Source organism: Typha latifolia, chromosome 1 (genome assembly GCF_019914945.1).
Source record: "Typha latifolia isolate L0001 chromosome 1, TyphaL0001v2, whole genome shotgun sequence".
Classification (NCBI taxonomy): Eukaryota; Viridiplantae; Streptophyta; class Magnoliopsida; order Poales; family Typhaceae; genus Typha; species Typha latifolia.
The window spans coordinates 21081267-21103225 of NC_133086.1; the positions used below are offsets into that span (position 1 = coordinate 21081267).

The window sequence follows — 21959 nt, forward strand, 5'->3', positions numbered from 1 at the left end:
ATACTTTAAGCAATAACATAAGTGGATGCCTAATGCAGGAGAATATGATGAAGCTAATTAGGAATAAATCAAGTTTCTAAGATTTAAGATCACGAGTTAATTGATCGGCCGATCCCAACAAGTCCAGTCTGAAAGCTGGATTGTTATTGGTACTGCCAGTCGTATTGTAAGAATCTGATTCAACCTCTCAATTTAGTTGCGTTGACCCTTTGACCAAATTTAACAAGAGATAACGAAAAAAATATACCCAGGATTACTACCACTCCACGGTACACGAAAAGTCAGCAAGACAAATCTCGTTAATAAATGGGTAACGAAAATGAAAGACAAACACAAGTATGGCAACAGGGCTTGCAGTGCTAATGCCGAGATTAGTCACCGATATAGTACGTAATTAGTGACTACCAACTAATTAAACATCATTAAACTACACGAGGGAATAAGATCTTAATTAGTGCATGGTACTACTATAAACAATGTTACTAAAACAATTTTTCACGAAATTAAAGAGTGATGTCATGCATAGAGTTATGAGCTCGAAACTGGGCCATCTCAACTATGAAGTGATTTAATTGGCCGGGTCTAATTTGGCTCAAAGATATTGAAAGGCAATTATTGAACAGCTCACGACCAGTCGAGTACTCGAGTCCAGTCCAATCAAGCTTGGCCCAGCTGCAGTACAACAGGACAAGACAAGCTCGGAGAAGCAGATCCAGGTGTGGGGTATAAGTGCTAATATTCTCACGTATTAGTCTTGCTATTTATATAAGAGGAAAGGGACTTCGACGACAAGATCCCTCATTCGTGCACGAGTCGTTTGGCCGAAACGTGGCAACCTCTATCACCGTCTATCATGTGATAATGCCTATGTAAGTACATGATCAAATCTATTTATTGTAGTTTTTTTTTTTTGCATGTATATAATATATATATATATATACATTTTAAAATTTCTTTATTTACTTATATGGTCCTCTGAAATTAATATTTATATGTATACTTCTCAAAACATACAAATTTTCTATATTTTAAAACTCTTATTTGTTACATGAATATTCCTTCAAATTAATTAATTGTTAACCTTTTAAAATAATAAAAATAACCTAATTCTGGTTTTCATACATCACTCGTTAAGAATATTTTGTCAACATTTTTGTTTAAATTATTAAGATTAAGATTTATTTTGAAAAAAAACGTGTTAATATAAATTGGAGAGGTATACGAGTAAATTGGAGATTTTTTTAAGGATATAATTTTAAAAAAAAACTCCTTATTTTATCGCTTATATTTCGCTATTCTAGCGTCATCGTCCACGTGATGTGGGGTTCCGATGTAGTGCCCGTCTCATAATTAATGCTTTCTCGATGACTCTCTTGACCGTCTTACGTGTCCGCCAGGGACTGAATACGTTCTCTTCCAAGAAGATTTTTTTGTTCATTTGTTGACAGAAACAGTGAAGCCGGCCACCTTTAGCTCTACACGTCGTACACGGATCAGTGATCCTACGGAGAGGAGCAGATCAATCTCGAGAGCACAATATTTTTACTTGGGTATTTCTAGAAGCTAGGCTCGAACTCACCAAAAACGCCAACCAAAGCTTATCAATTCACAAAGTTAAAGCTTTAAAAACCTTTTCAAAAGATGCTTAAGAAAGGACCTATTTTACTTTTGGTGCAACTTATTCACCATCCATTTGCTCCATCATAAATTAAGTAATTCTTAAACGCCTCCATATGCATTCGATCAAGGGCCACCGAAATCTGAACCCTTCCCTCTTCCCTCGCACCGACCAAAACCACCTCGCCGTCGCGATTCATCGAAACCAACTCCACCCGGCTCGGTTTGCCCCATCCGAAGTCCGACAGCTCGTACACTTTAAACCGCGGCGAAGCCGCCACGTTCACCACCCTCCCAGAGGGCAACCCAGCAAATTTCTCCATCCAATCCTCGCATCCAGCCAACGCGACCTCTAAAGATTCTCGGATTGCCTTCTGGATCGCCAAGCAGGCCACGAATAGTCCGTCCTCGCCTAAAAGATCCGCTACAATGGCCCTAGCGAAGCAACCTTTTACGCAGTTACCGAAATACCTCTCGTCGACCGGTGGGTCGAGCCGGGCCCGGCAGTCGGCGAGGAAGGCAAGGTGGACGTCGTCGGTAGGGTTGAAGGATTTGGACCGGACGAACGCGATCCAGATCTTGGCGGAGATGGCGACGAAGGTGGAAGGAGGAGGGTTGTCGTGGAGTAGTATTCGATGCTTTAGAGAGTGGATGGTTTCGAAGCCGACAACGAAGGTTCGACGCGATAGTTGGAAGCGGCCTTCAGTGGAGACTCCCGGATGCGTGGTGATCTGTTTACAGAGCATAAGATCACTTCACTAGATTGTTAGCAGAAAATTAGTGCATATTAATACTCAATATCATGGAATATCTTGAACCGTCTAAGGGCATGCAGGGCAAATTAAATCGGCGAGTGATCCTTGCAAATGAAATCCAACGGACATATCGTCCACGAGACGCGTCGAGATTCCTTTCCCTGCACTACTGATTCAGCGATTTGCTTCGTGTGACGTATTTGCGACCTCACTCAGTACAAATGCAAATGAGGTGAGCCAACCATAGTCGATAGCTACTCGCCTACCGCTCCACGTATTTAACTCTATCTGTGCAACACTATTGGCCTGATAAATATGTCCTAACATTATGAGTTAGCTCCTCTAACCAACTGCATTGTTGAGCACTAATTGAGTCAAACTATTGAGCCATTTCATCAAGCCTATCAAATTATTAAATAATTTTTTTCATAAAAATTATTTTTGATTCGAGCGTACCTATTAGAGTTTGTTGGTAATAGATCAAACATTTTCAAAAAAGAAAAAATAGATTTTTGCATAATTGTCAAAAAAATATTATAATTATGGTTACATTTTTTTTAAAATATTAGAATCACTATTAAATTTTTTTGACCCTTTTAAATTGTTACAATTAATTTTTAACAGAAAATTTTCTAACATATTATTAAAATTAGCAAACATATATAAATAACTAAAATATCTTATCTTTTAAAGTTTAGAATATAAATTATTTATCAATATTTATACTCTGACATAAAAGAAAATATTTTTCGTTATACTATAGTAATGATAATTACTTTTAAATCATTTTAAATTATCTATGCAATGGCAAATTAGTTTTTTTTAATACGATTGTGTTTTTATCATGATTAATGGAATAACATTTTTGAAATAAAACAATAATTTCTGTGTCAATTATGATATTCTAAAATTTCTTAGTGTCAATTATATAAAAATCCCAACAGATAGATAAACTGTTTCATATCTCTACACAAATTACCATTTACAACTGAGAACTTCTCAAATGTTATAATAATCACTATATTTTTAAATTAATATGATGATTAATGGTATTATTGTGCTTTTTTTAAAGCCAAAATATTATCTAAAATGTTCCTGGAGTAATTTAAACCTCTAAATTTTATATATAAGAGAATATGAACTTTTATATTGTTATTTGTTAAAAATAGGGCTGCGAAACGAAAATATCTCAGGCTAATATCGCATAACATGTGTACCTGTATATATGAGTGCAAGGAAGTAGTCCGGAGTCCAGAGACACCGCTTAAACTTTCTCTACATGCATGCGAACTTACCACCGGTAAAGCCGACCCGAAACTATGCAATAACCGCCGCACGATCTCCTCCTCCCTCGGGTGTCTGATGACCGCCCGGTCAAACGTCGCCTCAACAGGTGGCCCGCCGCGGCAGCACGCCGTCCATGCCTCAAGGAACCTCCACAACGCCTTGCCGTCAGCTACCATGTGATGGACGGAGAATCCGAGCGCCACCCCGCCGCCGGCAAACTTCGTCACCTGCACGGACAACACCGGCGCCGGCAGCTTCCCTGCGTCCAGACACGGCACGAGCTTCAAGTACGCCTCCACGTCTGGCTCCTCGTCGCGGGCGAGCCTGTGGATGTCGCCGTCGGCCTCTGCCTCGAGAAAGGCGACGCCGTCGCCGACGGCTGCGGCAGAGGAGTCGATGATGACGTCACCGCTGGCAGGGAGGTATGTGATCTTACCGGCGAGGGGGGAGAAGTGGAGTAGCGTGGAGGAGAGGGAAGATTTGAGGGATTGGAGGAGGGAGGGAAAGGAGGGGAGCAAGGAGGTGTCGTCGTAGAATATGAGCCGTTGGATCGGGGGGAGTGGGAGCCAAGGGACGTCGAAGATTGAGAGCGCGATGCGGTCGTTTGGTGGGGTTGGCGATTCGGGGAGGGAGACGTGAGCAACGTTAAGAATTCTCACCTGGATCGACATTGCATACAGTATTATAAGACGAAAAAGAGACGATGTGAATAGCCAAAGAGGACGGAAGAAGCAACGTTGGATTTGTAAGAGCTTGTGCGTTTATAGGATGTAGAAATATATGAAAGATGGCAACGAGTAATATTTAGCGTCAGGAAGCAAGAAAGTCATTTGAATATAAAGCAGTGCGCTTTGACACGGCACCACTATTGTATCGTTCAGTAGCCAGTGGAGGAGGTTGGACGATATATTGAATCAGGACCCAGACTCTGATCGATGTCTTTTTCTCTTTTTGTGAACAAGACAATGAGGTTGGTCACCGTAAGATTTCTGCGTCCGCTCAATATCGTGGCAATTGTGACGTGATTAGACGTGATTATGGGCCCAGCCCGCCCGTACCCGGCCTGGTTTGGGCCGGTCTGGCCCGAGTCTTAACAATCAACGGGTGGTGGCACATGTCAACCCTTTGCCCGCCCTGGCTCGGCCCGGAAACTCGCCGGTGAAGTTTGCCCGTCCTGCTATATTGAAAACTAAAAAAAAATTGTACACTGTACCGTTTTATAATTTTTTTAGCCCACCTCTCCCATTACATATCAGCCCAATATGTACTATTTATTTTTTTTTTCAATATACTTTTTTTTAAAGAGAAGAATAGAAATATTTAAAAAATATATTTAAAATATTATAGAAATAGCTTAAATTTTTTTTTGAAAATTAGCAAAATAGGACCTCTACTTTTTTTCTACCATTTTACCCTTTTAACATAAATAAACAACTAGTTTGTAGGGGCATTTGGTAATTTTAATTTTTCTCGTGCTTATAAATATATGATACATTTTTTAAATTTATCACACATTCTCAAATTCTCTAATCTCTCAAATGTTTCAAGATTTTTACTCTTCAAATTAGCAAATTCTCTTCAATAGGAATTACTTTGATTATATAGAATCGCAATTGGAGGGCGAAGATTTAATTAATCCTACATCGGCATCTCAACCTCAATCTGATTTGAAAACTTTCATTATCAGGTAGTTCTAAGATATTAAAGTCTAAAGTTTAAAAGTATTTCAAAAGAATTGAAACAAAAAATGGCCAAGATAATGTTGTAAATTGTAAAGGTAAATATCTTCAATATAATAATAATTTTTTAAGGTAACGGAATATACTTATTATTAAAGTAAAACTAACTCGTGATGTTTTAAGATATTAAAAGTAAATATAGAGCTAAACGATTAATATTTATATAGCTGAGTTATAAATAGTAATAAAAACAAAAAATAAGGTTCTTTATTTTAAATATTTTATATTTTAACACAAGCTTTGTTGCCATCTCTTCTCTCACCTCCTGCTCTTATAGCTCAAATTTAGAAAGAAAAAAAAATGAAGACACTTTTGTTCTCTTGATGAATGCCTACGTTATTCTTAATAACTATATTGGGATGTCCATACTTCATTCATCAGAGAGCGTACATTGTTATATCTTCTTTATTTAGCATTCGAGGGGCAGTCTCAAAGGGACATGCCTACTTAATTAGCTAAATATATATACCCCCATAAATTAAATGCCATGGCCAAGACCTATTTAAGCAAATGCCTTCCTAATTGTAAGGCCAGTGGGGTGCAATACCCACAGAATTGTGACTAAAACTTTTACCCAGAGAATTTGCAAGTACAGTTTTCATTATTTGAAAGACCTTCTTTAATACTAGTGGAACCAACTCCTGAAACAATTATCTTTCCACAGCTTCACACCCATAGAGAGAGGGAAGGTTGCTCCCCACTTATAGAAAGATGCCCTAAATTCTAGTAGGAGTTGGTGGTCCCTCAAATTGATACACAAACAGCCATGAGGTCTAAGACAGGAGAGACATACATAAGCTTGCTGGACTTTGGGATCTCATTCACTAGATATATAAAAGTTTTAGGTTACTATGATAAATAGCCCATAGGAGTATGGGGGACATGAGTCCTTTCGAGTTTGGATCATGCATCTAGTGGTATGTTGGCTGGACATGCCAGGTAGTTTCACCAGAAAGGTGTCCATAGTTTGTAACACATAAAGTTGATAAAGATTCACCTCCGAGTTCCTTGACTAAATTATATATTAGCTATCTCCGTTATATTGATTGAATAAATGAGCTTACGCCCCCAATTTTTTGTTATAAATTTGACTAAATTGATCCCAAGCAAAATTCTATTAATGCTATCTGAAGAGAAACCAATATTTTCATGCTTATTGATATCCATGGTATGGTAAAACAAAATTGCAATAATACCCAATTAACATTATAGTGTGCATGGTGTAAGTTTTTGTAACATGGGAGATTGAGAGAGAGAGAGAGAGAGAGAGAGAGAGAGAGAGAGAGAGAGAGAGAGAGAGAGAGAGAGAGAGAGAGAGAGAGAGAGGGGTGTGTGTGGCAAGTACCAATGCGTCATTGGTAAGCAGTGATTTGCGGGAAATGGCCATCATGGTCTTATCATGTCGAGGAAAACAAGGAGAAAAGAGACCCATAACCAACCATTAGAGGAGCAAATTCGACCATTACCTCCATTTATTAATCCTATAGTGGCCTCTGCAACTCACCTGCCCAACTCACCCTCAATACTTTCCAACACATAATTACCCACCTTTTGCCTCCGATTAAATACATACAAAAACACAACACTTTTTTCCCTAATAGAAATTTAACCTCGCTACGATTACGACTTTCCATAGTAGCGTGCAGAATCAAAGTGCAGATGTACTCATTATTAACAGTCTCACTTCAGTTACAGCTCAACACTACCTGGATCCTCTTCCACCTATTTATATATACATATACAGAGAGAAACCCTACACTTCTTCATACTCCAAGAACCTCAAGATTTACATAGACATACTAAGATATCACCATAAGATATATGGCAGACATTCCTCAAGTAATCACGCATCGTAACCGGAGACGGCGTTCTAGGGCATCGAGCGAGTACCTCGGTGTCCGACGTCGACCCTGGGGCCGGTATGCGGCGGAGATCAGGAACCCTTACACCAAGGAGAGGCACTGGCTAGGGACTTTTGATACAGCAGAGGAAGCAGCACTAGCTTATGATCTATCAGCTATATCCTTTAGTGGGCTAGCGAGGGCTCGCACTAATTTCTACTATCCTTTCTTGGCTCCTCCTTCGCCACCCCCACCGCCGCCGCCGCCGCCGCCGTCTCCTTCGCCTGAAGAGAGCGAGGGATACTTGTCTGAGATGAGCTCCATGGAGGATGGAGATGATGATTCGATGACCATTGCAGCCATCTTGCAGAGTTTTCGCCATTCGGCTACTCTTCCTTCGTCTTCTAGCCTTCTCTACTGAAGGAAAGTGGGTGATGCTTTTTTAAATACGTACTCCGAAGGATATTATAGCAAGTGAGGTAAGTTACGTGATAGAAGAATACGAGACAGACCATAGTAGTTAACTGGTTGGTTAGTTCTTGAGAGAGGTTTGTGCTGTAATGGTTGGTGATATAATCATTTACCATTATATAAGTGGAAATCATTTATAAAATTAATCCTTATTTCTGAGGTACATATATAGCGTATGTGCATTAACTAATGTCTTAATTTTCTAAATTAGCATGTTAGGCTTCTAGATCTTCCTGTCAAGAACCATAACCTTTCAGTTAGGTTGCATCTAAACATGACCGACTCGATCTTCTTGATTTGGTGGAATAAGAGAGCGTATTGCAACGATCATCGCCGCTGCTCACCATAATATCCCTCGGGCTGTGTGAAATAAGCGGTCAAGCGACATCGAAGGCGAGTTATTACCCGAGTTTGGTAGCACTCGTCACCAAAATAGCAACAACCAGCTCTTACCAGTTCCTGGACCAACGACCAGAAACTAACCGTCAAATGAGAAGCAAAACCAACAAACTAACCATCAAAAAACAAAGGAAACAGCATCGCATAAGAAGATCGAGAACGAGAGAGAGAAAACTATCTCTATCCTTCCACCGTCTTCCGCCTCCGCTTCAATCAATCAACAATGGGGAACCCCATCCACCCATTCCCTTCTCCCAACGAGCAAGATGAAGACATTGAGCTCAATACAACCCCAACGGCAATGGCTGACCCAAACACCAACAACGGTGAGTGCTCCGACCAACCCGACCAACCCGACCAACCAATGCTCCAAACCCCAACCTCTACACCATCCACCGCCACCGCGACATTCTCCCTCATCGAACCCCCTCGCCGCCGCGCCCCCCCTCCCTTCTCTCGCCCTCTCCGCCTCTTCCGCTCGCTTTGCCGCACTTTCCCCGTGTTCACGCCCAAATGCTCGCGCCTACCTTCCGCTTGCAAGCCGCCGTCCTCTTCCTTCAACCACCCCTCCTCCTCCGACTTCCACCACCACCCCTTCGCCTCCAACTCTTCCAACTTTCACCGCGCCTCCTCCTCCTCCACCACCCGCGTGACCGGCACACTATTCGGATACCGCAAGGGCCGCGTCAGCCTCTCGCTCCAGCAAACTCCTCGCTGCCTCCCCTCCCTCGTCGTCGAGCTCGCGTTGCAGACCCACGCGCTGCTGAGAGAATTGGGTTCAGGTTATGATGACATACTTTATATTTATTAAGTCTCCTAAAATTCTCCCAATAGAAATTTTATGGTTGTATATTATCTTAACTAATAGCCACCATTTTAAAGTAGGAAATTTTCTTCAAACTCCTACTAGATTTTATTCCGTACTTTGTGACACTTTTTCCGTTCTAATCATGTTTAGAGTGCCCTTAATCATGTTGTGTAACTCAATATCCTTAGTAACATGATTTTCTCAAAATAGGATTAAGCTCTATCATGTCAGGTGATGTGATTGTGTTTTAAACTCGTTTGAGGTTGGCTAGTAATATAAAAGTATTATAGTCGTAAATGGTATTACATATATAAAGGCTTGGATTAAAATTTGGACACATTTTTCGAAAAACATAGGCCAAGAAAATATATAATAATATTATTTGGGTATACTTCATCTATCCACTACAAATAATAATAAAAAATCTGTCATATTTCTGTCAATTTACATAAGGTATACTCAATTAACATCTTTTATTATAGTTTTATGAAAATTTTAATTTGAAATGTATGAAAATAGATAATGATGATACTACCGTCCCTGGATTACAACAAAACAGTAAAATCAACTAAATCCAATTAGATATACACTATTTAAGTGTGAAAAAACGAGAGTAGCTTATAACTATGTTGAGCCCTAAACTGCAATCGCCCGCCGCATTTATATTTATACTTCGTATTTGATATCATGTTAATTCACTATGTAATTTTTTTTTTAAAAAAAACTTAAATTGTTAAAAAGAAATGGTGATTTTAATCCTTTCAGAGCTTATGCAGGTATGGTCCGTGTTGCACTCGAGTGCGAGAAGCAGCACGGCGTGAGAGACCAAGGCAAACTCCTGGAGGAGCCGCTTTGGACGATGTTCTGCAACGGGAAGAAGAGTGGTTACGGGGTGAGGAGGGAGGCGACGGAGGAGGACTTGGCGGTGATGGAGACGCTTAAGCCGGTGTCCATGGGGGCCGGGGTGATGCCCGGTAAGTCGGAGACGGAGGGCCCGGACGCGGAGATGGCTTACGTGAGAGCTTTCTTCGAGCATGTCGTGGGCTCCAAGGACTCCGAGACGTTATACATGATGAGTCCCGAAGGGGGAAACGGTCCGGAATTTACCATCTTTTTTGTCAGGATCTAAGCTTTTATTATAGCTGTTTGATTGGTGTCGATCGAACGGACGGTGATGGTTCGAGTAAGTTAAATGTTGTGATGGCCGGACGATAGTTGCATAGAATGTAGGAGGAGCTCATGGGAATATTGTTTGTGAAGCAGTATTGATGTTATTGCATGTCTTTATCCTTTTCTAATACTGTGTTTTGAAAATGATTGTACTTCGGAATAACTCATTGTCATCAATAATGTCAGTGAGATAACAAATAAGTTGCTGATATCAGAAGCCCATACAAAAACAAAAAGAAAAGAAAAATCTAAAGCTTCTTACTCTTAAGCTAATCATTCTAAGGAACTAAGTCCACGCTCACATAGTGTTCTTAAAAATTCCATCCTTCCTGTCGCAAGATGGTAGGACACGACCAGACCATTGACATTTAAGCACGGAATTCAAACAATTTGGATCCAAGCCGTCCAAATGCAAAGAGATTAGGTTGAATAAGGATAGAGAACTTCACCCCAAGCAAATCCACTGCCATAATAAGGACTTGGCCCTAATTCACAGGGATACGCGGTCGGTTGACGTCCTCAAAAAAGTTCCTGGAAGCCTGGATGCAGCCGAATAATTGGATATAACTTTCGCCAATTAATTTCACCGTCAGATCAAGATCGAAGGGCAGGTGATAGCCTTGAGAGGTGAAAGGAACTGTTGCGTGGGGAGACGAGCCACGACGAGAGGAACCCATTCACCTAATTACCCAGGTTTATCCCCACGAATGGTCTCACTCCAACGTAACGTGGATTCCTAGAACACCGCTAAAGAGGACAGCCCAAACTATCCGGATCCCGTCACCGCCCAACTTGAATGTTTACATCCATTAAATTTTATATGCAATATAGTTTTATCATAATAGATTCGACCGGGTCACCTAAAAAACAAAACAAATGAGCTATACTCTTTCTGACCAAATTAGAAGTATGACTGTATGAGGTAGCGGTAAACCGCACCTCGAGTGACTCAATCTCGTCGAAACAACCCGCCCATCAATGTTGATTAAACCAACTTTCTTTAGGAGGAGATTCCAAGAACCTTTTACCATTCGTCTTCCTCTTCCAATACCTCTCTCCTCCTCTTTTTACTCGGCGATTCCTACGCCGCCCTTGCCGATGGCCGCCGCCGCCGCCGCCTCCGCTCGGGCGATCTTTTGCGAGCTGGCGCCGCAGAGACCTGGATCGGCGGCGCCGATTCCGAGGCTGAGGTCCGCGGACCCCTCGTCGGAGGGCGGGAAGATCGTGCTCCAGCCGCGGCTGTGCACCCTGAGGTCGTACGGATCCGGCGCGCGCGATCTGGTGGTGAGGACTCCGAGGGATGCCGACGATACCTCCCCGTTCTTCGCCTCCCTCGCCGATTACATCGAGAGCTCGCGGAAGAGCCAGGACTTCGAAATCGTCTCCGGACGCCTCGCGATGGTGAGCGCAATCCAGCCTCATTCTATTTCTTCTCACTGGATATAACATAGAAGAATCTAATTCGTTTTTGATCATTGCCTTTGCTCTCTCCAAGATCGCGTTTGCGGCTGCGGTGTCGATCGAGGTGGTGACCGGCGACTCCCTCTTCAAGAAGCTGGAAGTCCAACAGATCACGGAGGCAGTCGGGGTCTGCGTGGCCGTCGTCGCGTGCGCTGCCACGTTCGCATGGTTCTCCAGAGCTCGCCATAGGATTGGTCAGATCTTTAACTTGGGATGCAACACCTTCGTCGACTCCCTCATCGACAACCTCGTTGAGGCCTTGTTCTACGAGAGCGATCTCAGTGATTGGTCCGATGAGATATAGCGGATGCCTGTTACTAGAGTTTGGATGGATAGTATTATATACGTAGAGAGAGAGAGAGAGAGAGAGAGAGAGAGAGAGAGAATTAGATGAAGAAGGTTTGGTAGTGGTATTATGTGCTATAAAAACCTTAAAATATATAGAATGATATACTAATACTTGGGTCGGAAAAGGCCCTGTAAATATTGGAGATTTTACTACTAGCCGGGTTGATAGCTAGCTAGTCTACTCGGCTGTCCATTAAATATAGAAGATTTTATACTGTAGAGAATGTTTTTATATTGCCAAATCATTTCAGATGAATGATACTATTTAAGGTCTATAATCGAGGACTTTAGAAGAATTTCCTTGTATTGATATTGCAACATGATCTGCTCCAAGCCGTCAGCTCTTGCAATGGAAAGAAGTAGAGTTGCAGGGATAAACTGGCAATTTTCTGTCACTTTTAGCAGGTTTAACTTCTTTGGGCACCCACAAGAATTTGCAGGATTAGTGGCCTCTATACAAATGCATGATCTCTTCATTACATCCATCATTGTTCTTAGGACAAACAAACAAACAAAAAGTTTAACTGCACCTAACATCTGAAGATTATAAAAGAATAAATTAGACGGCTAAAAGTTTGCAGCAGTTTGGAGATAAAACGAAGAGAAGTAACAAAAACTAATGACACATTGCAGTGAAGCATGCTTTCGGTTCTTTAATTGAGTTGGTTTTGGGGGTTGACAAGTATTGAGCAAAATAAGATCATACTACTTACTACGAGGACAGAAAAAAATAGTCTGTTTTAAAAAATATTTTGCCAAGAGTTCCGTCTTTCAATATTTGGCTTGATTACCAAGTGCTTTAATAGAAAGGTAAAATCACATACATCTCGTGAGAAGGAAAACAGAACAATTCCTTTCTCCAGAAGAGATAAGCAATAGGGCTTTAAGAGGAATCTTTCTTTACCTCATGAAAGAATAGAAGTCTACATTAATCATACTGTGACAAAGGTGCAACAATCTTGAAGGGGTTCATTCATCTTTGTTGGAGACTGAACGGGCAACATTAAGCAGCATTCTCTATTGCTTTAATGCACTCCAGAACACTAGCCTTTTTCGCCATTACAGACATAAGAGCTTCATGGGCTACCGCATTGTTCTTCAGAAGTGATGCAGCAAACAACACCTACATTTTGGAAGCTCTCCTAAGAATTAATATACAATATATCCTGCAGATACTGGTATATATATAACTTGATGGAACTTACAGCCCATCTGGTAAGGTTCTGTTGCTGCTCTTTCCTGATTTGTGGCCTGCTCCTGTTTATAAATCTCTATATTGAAAGAAATAGGTAATTCTCAGCAGTGTTCAAAACCTCAACCTAATCTAATGGAGGGGCAGTGGGACACAGTTGATTTATAGAAACCAGCAGCAATGTAAGCAAGATGGAGATAAGAAACTTGAGTACCTGCAGCGTGAAAAGATCTGCTGATTGGCCAACAACCTTGTCATATTTCAGACCTTCAGCAGCTAGCCCAGCCATTGTTACAACAGCCAACCTGGTGACAGTTAGAATGAGATAACATGGGTCTGAATTGTATAATCATGCTTAGATCACCTTCTACCAACATACCTCATAAGGAGTGCACTCAACAATGAAATGAATGATTGATTTTATGTGAAAAAACTGATCAGGATTATGATCTTTCAGAGGATATGGCAATATGGAATTAATGATGTTGAAATGACAACACTAATGGAAAATTCAAATGACCATTATTTTGATACTAGAGATAATTTATCTAGCTATAGCAAATCAAACAATCAAGTCCTTGGCAACATACATGCACACTGATGGAACTTAGGCAGGATAATGTGACATCAGTCATGCTTACGAGGTTAATCAAGGAGCATAGGAATACTACACAACATGAATCAAGTTTACTTGAAGACAATGTTCACCTACTTATATTAGATAGTTTTTGCTTAACATCTACATGTACCTGTCCAATTCCTTATCATCAAGCTGCCCACTGTATATCAACTTTTGCAACCTCTCATCAACCAAATTGACATGCTCTTTTCCGATGTCCAGCGAATACCCCAATATTGGTAGGCCAACTAAGTAAGCAACTAATTTACAACATAAACTTTATCAGTATGCTGACATCCACATCCAGGTAACTGTATAGAGCTCAAAGGGGTACCTAAAAAGTGTGCAGCTTCATGTCTAGCAATTCTGTCTTGGTAATCTGGAAAAAATGAAGAAAATCCACCTATTGCGGCCTGAAGAAGACTGCAACAATATAGAAGGTAAGTACTGGACTTCAGCATTTCTATAAATTCGATTTGATCTCATCAGATCGAGTATTAGGCGATTAATCAATCACCTATGGAGGGGTTAAGCTGAAACTCTGGCATGGAGAAGCAGGTCTACCTTCTACAAATTCATGAATATAGGTTGCATGTTTTGATTTATGATACATTGGCCTCAGTTTCTTTTTGAAATATTAAATCCAAAGAATACCAACCATCAAGACTAAACAAAGTCTTTTAATAATTCGTCTACCAATATCAAAAAGGCTCAAGGATCTAACTTCAAGATTAACACAGATGAAATCATACCCTGGAGAAATGCTTCCCACAGCCAAAACTATCAATGAAATACTTCCAATTAAGTAAGGCACAAAGAAACCCCAGTCCTGCAAATCATGACATCAATATAAGAAGTTCTAGACTCACTATAAGATGAACTTTGAAAATTGATATAACAAGGTATCTAGATTCCTTTCGTAAATTCAATGCTACAGAGTAAGTGCACACGAGGTCATAAGTCATAACAATGAAAGGCAACCTTCCTGCACGGTCAGGTATATTAAAAGCCAAAAAATAACTTGGAACACATTGTGAATGAATGCATCTAATATGGCATATGTCACGCAAAACTTAATCTAAAGGTAGGTATGATAATCAATTGGCAATACTACTTCTACAACGAATGGGACAAAGAATCGTGCGTAAAGTATAAGTTCTTAATCAAAAGAAGGCATTAACAAGTACCCCAGGAAGCTGGCCAGCAATGACACCCAGAAAGCCTGTGGTCCCTACTACTGTAAATAAAAAGGCTGCCTGCAACCGAATAAACAACCAAAAAGGTTAAACAACAACAATGTACGGAACAATTAATGAAGCAAGTAACTGATGTGATAAGGAATCATCAAAATTCTACTTTTAAGACTAATGATCTGGATGCACGTAGTCAAAATGCTTTACCAGCGATCCATACATTCAATTAAAAGAATATATCAATCCAATTAAAATGAAATCATGTCTTGTGGCACTAAATGGAAGTTCCATATTGGCCTTCGTGACAAAACTTGAAATTGAGAGTGCAGAACTGCAGGAAAGGAAACAGCAGCTAGTAAGAGGAGTTAGTCACATCAGAAGGCTTACATCATTTCTAACGCTTGGAATTGCTAGATTCTCCGCATTTTTTATTCCAAGAGTTGTCAGCTCCCGCAGAGATGTCTGTATTCAATTTCATGACTGTCTGATAATAGTTACAGCATCCATATAGACACATGTATCAAGCAGTGAGTACATATTTGTGATTAATGTACATGGATGCATATGTTTGTTAATGTGTCTAGTGTTTAAGCAGCACTAGCTTAGTAATTTTGAAATGGTGGACTGACCGTACGCCGTGACACATAAGGTTGAGAACTCCATTGCTTGGCCCAACCAAGTGCAGCCAACTGATCAAGTGCCTCTTTAACAGCATCACTGTTTTTCTGCATTTACAAAGAAAGAAGTCATTCTCAGAGAATCAAATTAGTTCCAAATATAAATTGATTATTCACATTTATGCAACATTGAAATGGTGCATGCAGTTGATTTTTCTTAAATGCCTAAAAGTTCAACAACAATTACCACACTTTGTCTTGCATTATAAGAGACAGTTAGACAGTCCACATGATATTAAGGATGTGGAATGACCGAATAACTGACATGTGAAATCTCCACTAGAGAACAAGGATCCAAACAGAGCCCTTTCTTAAGATCCAAGCAATCGGATCACTAGTACTCTAATTTTAAGTAGGATCAGGAAAAACCATGGCAACACTCTGGTCTCCAGCCAGGACAAATATTTTCCTCCCCAATTCGCAGGGCATGTGTCTGAACTCAAACCTTAAAGAAATATCTTATGTGTTTACACAGATTACAAGCCAATAAGACAGTGCACAAGTGCAGGATCCAGCAACAATTTAAAAAATTAGAAAATAACCTTCTCAATCGCAGCTTCAAGGTCCTTCAGATCAATCCCTGGAGCAGCTGAAGAAGATCTAATCCGCCATTTCCTATGTGTCTCTGAGAACCTCGGCTGGCCATCGAGGAAAGGAAATCTAGGGTTTATGAAAGAGGAAGGGATTGCAAGGGAGATCACCATCTCTCTTCGAAACTCTCCCACCGTTGGAAGTGAGAGAAGGGATAACGTTTGGCGCGAGGAATATCCTTTTATATAACCCCATGGCATCGTTGGGTCCAAGCCCGCATCCGAATCCGTTACTCGCACAACTTGGTCAAACCCGTAATAAACAGGAGCCCACTGTCCACTGAGCCCTACCCAATCCTTTCTTGGATCAATTCTCTCTCTTTAAAAGAAAAGTTAATTGTATTACTACAAAAACAAGCACTAAACAACCTCAAGTATCTTGATTCACCTCTCAATAACAATGAAGAAAAGAAAATAGATATGTAAATAACCAACAAGATGAAAAATACCAACAAAATGGTAACGCTAAGAGGGATTCAAGATGTCAGTTGTTGGTTAAGTGTTGCTCGTGAGTCTCGTCTCCCCCTATTCGCTTAAATTATCTTTATCAACAAATTCAATTATTATTTTATTATTTAAAAATGTATCACTTTAATTAATTCTTATTTCAATCATTCTCTCTCTTCACTTTTCTCTCTTCATCCATCTACTAAATAAAATATATTTTAATTATTTACCAAAATAGATCTTAAATTTATTATTGTTTTACCATTATACTAATTTGTGTCCCAACACCATATTTACCTAAATTGATGTAAGTTAGCTTATTTTTATTTAAAAAATAAATGTAACTAAACTAATTTAGTACTTATACTACGTTCTAACGTCACTTTAACGTTTCAATGAACGGGGTCAGTTACATATGCAGCTCCCATGATAAAAGCGCTTACCATGGACATCTCTCTCTCTTTACCAGCCCCCCGCGATCTATTCTCTTCTCCTCTCCATGTAAGATAACATATGCAAGCTTTGGTCTCTTTTTTGAGAGGAAATAACAGTTACATTTTGAAACGCATAACGCATAAGGCCCTTTTATCCACTAAGAGCATTACTTTATCGGTAAAGAAATAAAGGCCTTACCTGGAATCCGGCATAGCCACTACTGCGCTCCTTTTTCCTGTTTTCCTGTGGGCTTATGTAACCCCGGTAACACGAAGGGCCTCTTCTTTGTCATAGTCCCCATCTCTCTTATTTGTTTATTTCTTGCTCTGTCCTTTCTCTCATTTCTTTCTTCTTCTTCTTCTTCTTCATTTTAGTTTTATTTTTTTGCCTCTAAGAAAAATCTCATGTCTTCATCCAATTCCCAGATCGTTAGGCTACGCCGGCCAAGAGTCGTACTTTAATTAGTCGTAATTTGTTCGTTTGTTTTTGGTGCTAAACTAGAGAATCTTGTAACTGAATTAGTTGCTATCACGAGGGTCTTACTCGTACCTAAATTTCAAGTGGGATTGGACTCCATCATCCCTTTGATGTGTGTGTGTCTCTCTCTCTTCACCAAGGCACTCAGATATCTCTATCTCTGTGATTGCTAGCAAAGGGAGCAAATGAGTCGATATATTAACATCTCATACTTCTCTTATATTTAGAAAGGATTTGGTTTTTGAGAGTGAAGAAAGCTACTATGCTGCAGTCAATGTTGTCCGTGGTGCTTGTGATGGTTGTCTTCCTACCTGCCGGATTTAGTTCTATTTCAGACAGCGGGAAGACATACCACCACGATTTCGTTGTAAGTTACCTGTTTTCTTCTCTATTTCTTATTGCTAATCACTTGAATCCGTTTCTTTCTTTTGTCCAGGACTAGGAGTGTATTGATTTTGATCCCTAAGAATACGTTTTTTTTTTTAATTCTGTTTTCACTCACAATATCTTTTTAACTCCGAACTCCTTGCAGGTTGGATCAACTTCTTACACTCGTCTCTGTAGGACGAAGGACATCCTCACTGTAAACGGAAAATTCCCGGGGCCTACACTGAGTGCCCACCGTGGAGACACTTTAGTTGTGAGAGTCTATAACAAGGCTAAGCACAACATCACCATCCATTGGTCTTCATCTTTATCCTTCTCTTCCTATATCTTGCTCTATTTTTCGTTTCCTCAGTGTCCTTTCAATGCTTAAAGAATTAAAATCTACATCTAATTAACTCTTTCCTTAAAAATTTCAGGCATGGAGTGAAGCAGTATGGGAATCCATGGTCAGACGGTGCAGCCTATATCACACAGTGCCCGATTCAACCTGGTCGGGACTTCACCTACGAGGTTAAGTTCTCGAGCGAAGAAGGAACTCTTTGGTGGCACGCGCATGATCAGGGGGCACGGGCGACTGTTCATGGTGCTATCGTCGTGTATCCTCGTCGACATCTCACGTATCCATTCGCGAAACCAGATCACCAAATGCCAATTGTTCTTGGTATACTCCTTTCCCAAACCTCTATATATCTGTTCCTTAAGGCAGTTGTTGCTGTTCTTAGATGAATTCTGAGTCCTCTCTTGTGCAGGGGAGTGGTGGAACAAGGATGTGTTGGAGATATACGGACGTGCAGGTAAAATGGGAGGAGACCCACAGCATTCTGATGCTTATACTATAAATGGGAAGCCTGGTTATCTATATCCTTGCTCAAAATCAGGTATTGATCGATTAGATAGAGAAAGTCAATACATCTTCGTATAGCATCCATATTGCAAGATATTTATTATCCCTTTGCTGTTGGTACTCAATAGAAACTTTTAAGATGGCGGTGGAACAAGGGAAAAGATATCTCCTCAGGATCATCAATGCAGCTATGGATGAGCAGCTCTTCTTTGCCATTGCTCGACACCGAATGACGCTTGTTGGGATCGATGGAAGCTACACGAAACCTCTGCCCACTGACCATATCATGATCTCCCCTGGCCAGACTATGGATGTCTTATTGGAAGCCAACCAGCCTCCTGGCCAATATGTCATGGCAGCCAGTGCTTATGATAATGGAATGGGGTCCATGGGAGATATGAAACAGATGGATTCTATGGGGTCAATGGGACCAATGCCTGAGAAAACAATAACCACAGCATACTTCCAATACAGTGGCTCTAGTTGCAAATTGCCATCGTCTCCTATATTTCCCTCCCTCCCTGCTTACAATGATTCACATGCAGCTAACAACTTCACCAGTCACTTGGCAGGTCTTGCAGCCAATATACACCAAATTAAGATTCCGAAGAAGGTCGACGAGCATCTCTTCTTCGTTCTCTCGCAGAATTTGGGTGATTGTGGTGGCCATATGACATGTGATGGAATGATGGGCATGAGAAATTTGGCCAGCATCAACAATATAAGCTTTGTACAGCCCAGCGTCGACATACTGCAAGCATACTTCTATGAGCTACAAGGTGTTTATGATGATGATTTCCCTGGAGAACCAATGATCAAGTTTAACTACACAGGCCATAGCATGGATGATATGCAATCGGCACCACAGTCGGCAACTAAGGTGAAGGTGTTGGAGGTTGATTCAGCTGTGGAGATTATTTTCCAAGGAACTAGTTTAGTATCTGGTGAAAGCCATCCGATGCATCTTCATGGACACAGCTTCTACGTTGTTGGATGGGGTTTCGGCAATTTCGACCCTGAGAAGGACCCTCTTCGGTACAACCTCGTCAATCCGCCGGAGATGTCGACCTTAGCAGTTCCAAAGAATGGATGGGCTACAATCAGATTCATTGCTGACAATCCTGGTAAGCTTTGCTAAGTTCTTGAAACTTAATTTTTGCATGCATGCACGCACCTTTGTGTCAACTACTTAGAATGTTCATAGTTGATGGTTCATGTTTCCAACTCTCTTCTGTGCAAATTTGGCAGGTGTTTGGATGTTGCATTGTCACTTTCAGCATCATCAAATGGCGGGCATGAGCATGGCGCTTATAGTGAAAAGTACGGTACAGAGACATAGTTTAGGCCTTGGTCGTCCACCTGCAAATATGCCAGGTTGCTGAAACATATCAAATGATTAATCTGTTTAAGTCAGAGTAACCTTTGGTGGTGAATTGGAATAATTTCTTATAAGCAAATAAGTAATTACATCTCCTATTTCTACACTCTGATCTTATCCTTTCGTATAACTATGAAGACGATCTCTGCAGAGCAACCGTTGAATGGCTACTACGTTAATAGTGATCACAAGTGAGCTAATTCAAGCTCAGGACTATCAGAAGTTAATGTCCATAATAACTTGCGTTCAAGATTAAACTTCATGAGAAAGGCCAAGCCTAGTAACCGAACAACTCACGGATAACTCCACCGTTGATCCGATTCCTTTACGCGAATAACGTGGCACGTATCTACCTACGTGTCAAGCTTCACGATGGACGTGGCATCCAGTCCCCCAGTCATGCCAAGCGTAGAGTGTACACTTGTCAAGCTCCTGTATACCACAAGGTATATAAATAGCCTCGTGCTTCATTTAGAACCGTTCATTGTTGATCACTATGTCTTCTCTCATACCTTGGATCGGAGGGCGGGGTGTTTTCGACCCCTTCACCGCGGATTTGTGGGACCCTTTCAGCGGCACCAGCGGGGTGTGGAACACCGGTAGAAGCACCGGCAGTGACGATACCACCGCGATCGCCCGCACCAACGTGGACTGGTGCGAGACCGAGAAAGCACACATCATCACTGCTGACCTTCCCGGTTCCTCTCTCTCTCTCACTCACACACACACACACACACACACACACACACACACCAAAAGTAATATTCTATTAAGGTTGACTTGTATCTTACTCTCCCCGCGGTTGAGGTGTGCTTGCAGGGTTAAAGAAGGAGGAGGTGAAGGTGGAGGTGGAGGACGGGAACGTGCTCCGGATTAGCGGAGAGAGGACCAAGGAGGAGGAGGAGAAAGGGGACACGTGGCACCGCATGGAGAGGCGCAGAGGTAAATTCACGAGGCGGTTCAGGTTGCCGGATAACGCGAAGATGGACGAGATCAAGTGTACCATGGAAAACGGTGTGCTTAACGTCGTCATACCGAAGGAGGAGGCCCAGCCATCACGCAACGTTAGAGCCATCGACATAGCTTAGTTGAAGGTTATATATATCTACGTCTGAGAATAATGTTATCGTAGTTCTATGTCTATATGGAGCTACGATACGCGGGTGGGTTGTAAGTGAAATGGTGCAGTGGCTTAACTTTTGAGTTTGTCCTTATCTATCATATCGTTTGTATGAATGTGTAAGTATTACTTAAGGTTTTGGTTCTTGGTATTACTGCATGCTTTATATTGTGTTACGCTGCAATATTTTTGTGTGCGTGCTACGCTGCAATTACTATAACACACAAAGTACATCCATTTGACTTGCATCGTCTCATCACAGCTAATTCTAAGAAGGTGACCCCTAATTTTTCTTGGGACGCTTAATTTCCTCTAGTTTCTTTGTCTGTATGCGATCGACCAACATGCAAGGATTGCTGTTATCATCTGTAAAGTCGAAATTTACATGGTTTTCAAAGTCTCGTTTTCCTTGCAATTTGCACTAGTAGCTACTCCCCTACCCGAGTGGATAAGAACCAACGACGTAGCTTTCAGTAAGCTCGACCACATAACAATTTTAAGAGTAGTGGTCTGGTATTTTTAGCGTGATCAATGCAAAGCATATACTTTTGGCTGAACAATTACTTCGTTGATGCGATCCGATAATTGTCATTAATATTATAAAACATGCTTTATATATAGCATAGCAGATTGCGAAAATAGAAGATAAATTTGTAGCCTAGGAGATGTATCACTAAAACAACTAAGTCCTTATGCTTTTCAGT

The 21959-nt window shown here is 40.9% G+C and overlaps 7 protein-coding genes across 7 annotated transcripts; 5 read left to right on the top strand and 2 right to left on the bottom strand.

Annotated features, from left to right (window-relative positions):
• Nucleotides 1-1525: 1525 nt before the first annotated feature.
• On the bottom strand, nt 1526-4513 carry LOC140802149 (anthocyanin 5-aromatic acyltransferase-like). Its single transcript, XM_073157595.1, has 2 exons — nt 3668-4513; nt 1526-2348 (listed from the first exon to the last, which is right to left on the bottom strand). Exons 1-2 carry the CDS (start codon nt 4328-4330, stop codon nt 1683-1685), a joined length of 1329 nt encoding a protein of 442 aa, XP_073013696.1. The 5' UTR covers nt 4331-4513; the 3' UTR covers nt 1526-1682.
• Nucleotides 4514-7219: 2706 nt separating this feature from the next.
• Nucleotides 7220-7660, top strand: LOC140797331 (uncharacterized). Its single transcript, XM_073150730.1, has one exon. It carries the CDS (start codon nt 7220-7222, stop codon nt 7658-7660), a length of 441 nt encoding a protein of 146 aa, XP_073006831.1.
• Nucleotides 7661-8256: 596 nt separating this feature from the next.
• On the top strand, nt 8257-10202 carry LOC140802785 (protein MIZU-KUSSEI 1-like). Its single transcript, XM_073158409.1, has 2 exons — nt 8257-8891; nt 9694-10202. The coding sequence occupies exons 1-2, from the start codon at nt 8333-8335 to the stop codon at nt 10044-10046; spliced, it is 912 nt and encodes a 303-aa protein (XP_073014510.1). The 5' UTR covers nt 8257-8332; the 3' UTR covers nt 10047-10202.
• An 816-nt stretch (nt 10203-11018) lies between these two features.
• LOC140802786 (stress enhanced protein 2, chloroplastic) lies at nt 11019-12120 on the top strand. The gene is made up of 2 exons (XM_073158410.1): nt 11019-11488; nt 11583-12120. Exons 1-2 carry the CDS (start codon nt 11066-11068, stop codon nt 11850-11852), a joined length of 693 nt encoding a protein of 230 aa, XP_073014511.1. The 5' UTR covers nt 11019-11065; the 3' UTR covers nt 11853-12120.
• Nucleotides 12121-12663: 543 nt separating this feature from the next.
• Nucleotides 12664-16318, bottom strand: LOC140802784 (uncharacterized). Its single transcript, XM_073158408.1, has 10 exons — nt 16120-16318; nt 15530-15625; nt 15288-15362; nt 14895-14963; nt 14460-14536; nt 14042-14130; nt 13838-13967; nt 13303-13393; nt 13102-13167; nt 12664-13019 (listed from the first exon to the last, which is right to left on the bottom strand). Exons 1-10 carry the CDS (start codon nt 16279-16281, stop codon nt 12900-12902), a joined length of 975 nt encoding a protein of 324 aa, XP_073014509.1. The 5' UTR covers nt 16282-16318; the 3' UTR covers nt 12664-12899.
• Nucleotides 16319-17780: 1462 nt separating this feature from the next.
• Nucleotides 17781-20239, top strand: LOC140799345 (laccase-14-like). Its single transcript, XM_073153650.1, has 6 exons — nt 17781-17893; nt 18059-18210; nt 18330-18574; nt 18663-18791; nt 18886-19881; nt 20006-20239. The coding sequence occupies exons 1-6, from the start codon at nt 17789-17791 to the stop codon at nt 20137-20139; spliced, it is 1761 nt and encodes a 586-aa protein (XP_073009751.1). The 5' UTR covers nt 17781-17788; the 3' UTR covers nt 20140-20239.
• Nucleotides 20240-20625: 386 nt separating this feature from the next.
• Nucleotides 20626-21371, top strand: LOC140799036 (17.6 kDa class I heat shock protein-like). The gene is made up of 2 exons (XM_073153150.1): nt 20626-20833; nt 20955-21371. The coding sequence occupies exons 1-2, from the start codon at nt 20632-20634 to the stop codon at nt 21221-21223; spliced, it is 471 nt and encodes a 156-aa protein (XP_073009251.1). The 5' UTR covers nt 20626-20631; the 3' UTR covers nt 21224-21371.
• The last annotated feature ends 588 nt before the right edge of the window (nt 21372-21959 follow it).

Excerpts from the sequence above, each read along its gene's own strand:
- LOC140797331 (XM_073150730.1), top strand. The coding sequence starts at position 7,220 with ATGGCAGACATTCCTCAAGTAATCACGCATCGTAACCGGAGACGGCGT.
- LOC140799036 (XM_073153150.1), top strand. The coding sequence starts at position 20,632 with ATGTCTTCTCTCATACCTTGGATCGGAGGGCGGGGTGTTTTCGACCCC. Across the intron at positions 20,834-20,954 it reads CATCACTGCTGACCTTCCCG|GGTTAAAGAAGGAGGAGGTG; the intron begins GTTCCTCTCTCT and ends GTGTGCTTGCAG.
- LOC140802149 (XM_073157595.1), bottom strand. The coding sequence starts at position 4,330 with ATGTCGATCCAGGTGAGAATTCTTAACGTTGCTCACGTCTCCCTCCCC. Across the intron at positions 2,349-3,667 it reads TCGGGTCGGCTTTACCGGTG|ATCACCACGCATCCGGGAGT; the intron begins GTAAGTTCGCAT and ends CTCTGTAAACAG.
- LOC140799345 (XM_073153650.1), top strand. The coding sequence starts at position 17,789 with ATGCTGCAGTCAATGTTGTCCGTGGTGCTTGTGATGGTTGTCTTCCTA. Across the intron at positions 18,575-18,662 it reads CCAAATGCCAATTGTTCTTG|GGGAGTGGTGGAACAAGGAT; the intron begins GTATACTCCTTT and ends TCTCTTGTGCAG. Across the intron at positions 19,882-20,005 it reads ATTCATTGCTGACAATCCTG|GTGTTTGGATGTTGCATTGT; the intron begins GTAAGCTTTGCT and ends CAAATTTGGCAG.
- LOC140802786 (XM_073158410.1), top strand. The coding sequence starts at position 11,066 with ATGTTGATTAAACCAACTTTCTTTAGGAGGAGATTCCAAGAACCTTTT. Across the intron at positions 11,489-11,582 it reads TCTCCGGACGCCTCGCGATG|ATCGCGTTTGCGGCTGCGGT; the intron begins GTGAGCGCAATC and ends GCTCTCTCCAAG.
- LOC140802784 (XM_073158408.1), bottom strand. The coding sequence starts at position 16,281 with ATGGTGATCTCCCTTGCAATCCCTTCCTCTTTCATAAACCCTAGATTT. Across the intron at positions 15,626-16,119 it reads TTGAAGCTGCGATTGAGAAG|AAAAACAGTGATGCTGTTAA; the intron begins GTTATTTTCTAA and ends TTGTAAATGCAG. Across the intron at positions 14,964-15,287 it reads TTCCAAGCGTTAGAAATGAT|GCAGCCTTTTTATTTACAGT; the intron begins GTAAGCCTTCTG and ends ATTCGGTTGCAG.
- LOC140802785 (XM_073158409.1), top strand. The coding sequence starts at position 8,333 with ATGGGGAACCCCATCCACCCATTCCCTTCTCCCAACGAGCAAGATGAA. Across the intron at positions 8,892-9,693 it reads GCTGAGAGAATTGGGTTCAG|GTATGGTCCGTGTTGCACTC; the intron begins GTTATGATGACA and ends GAGCTTATGCAG.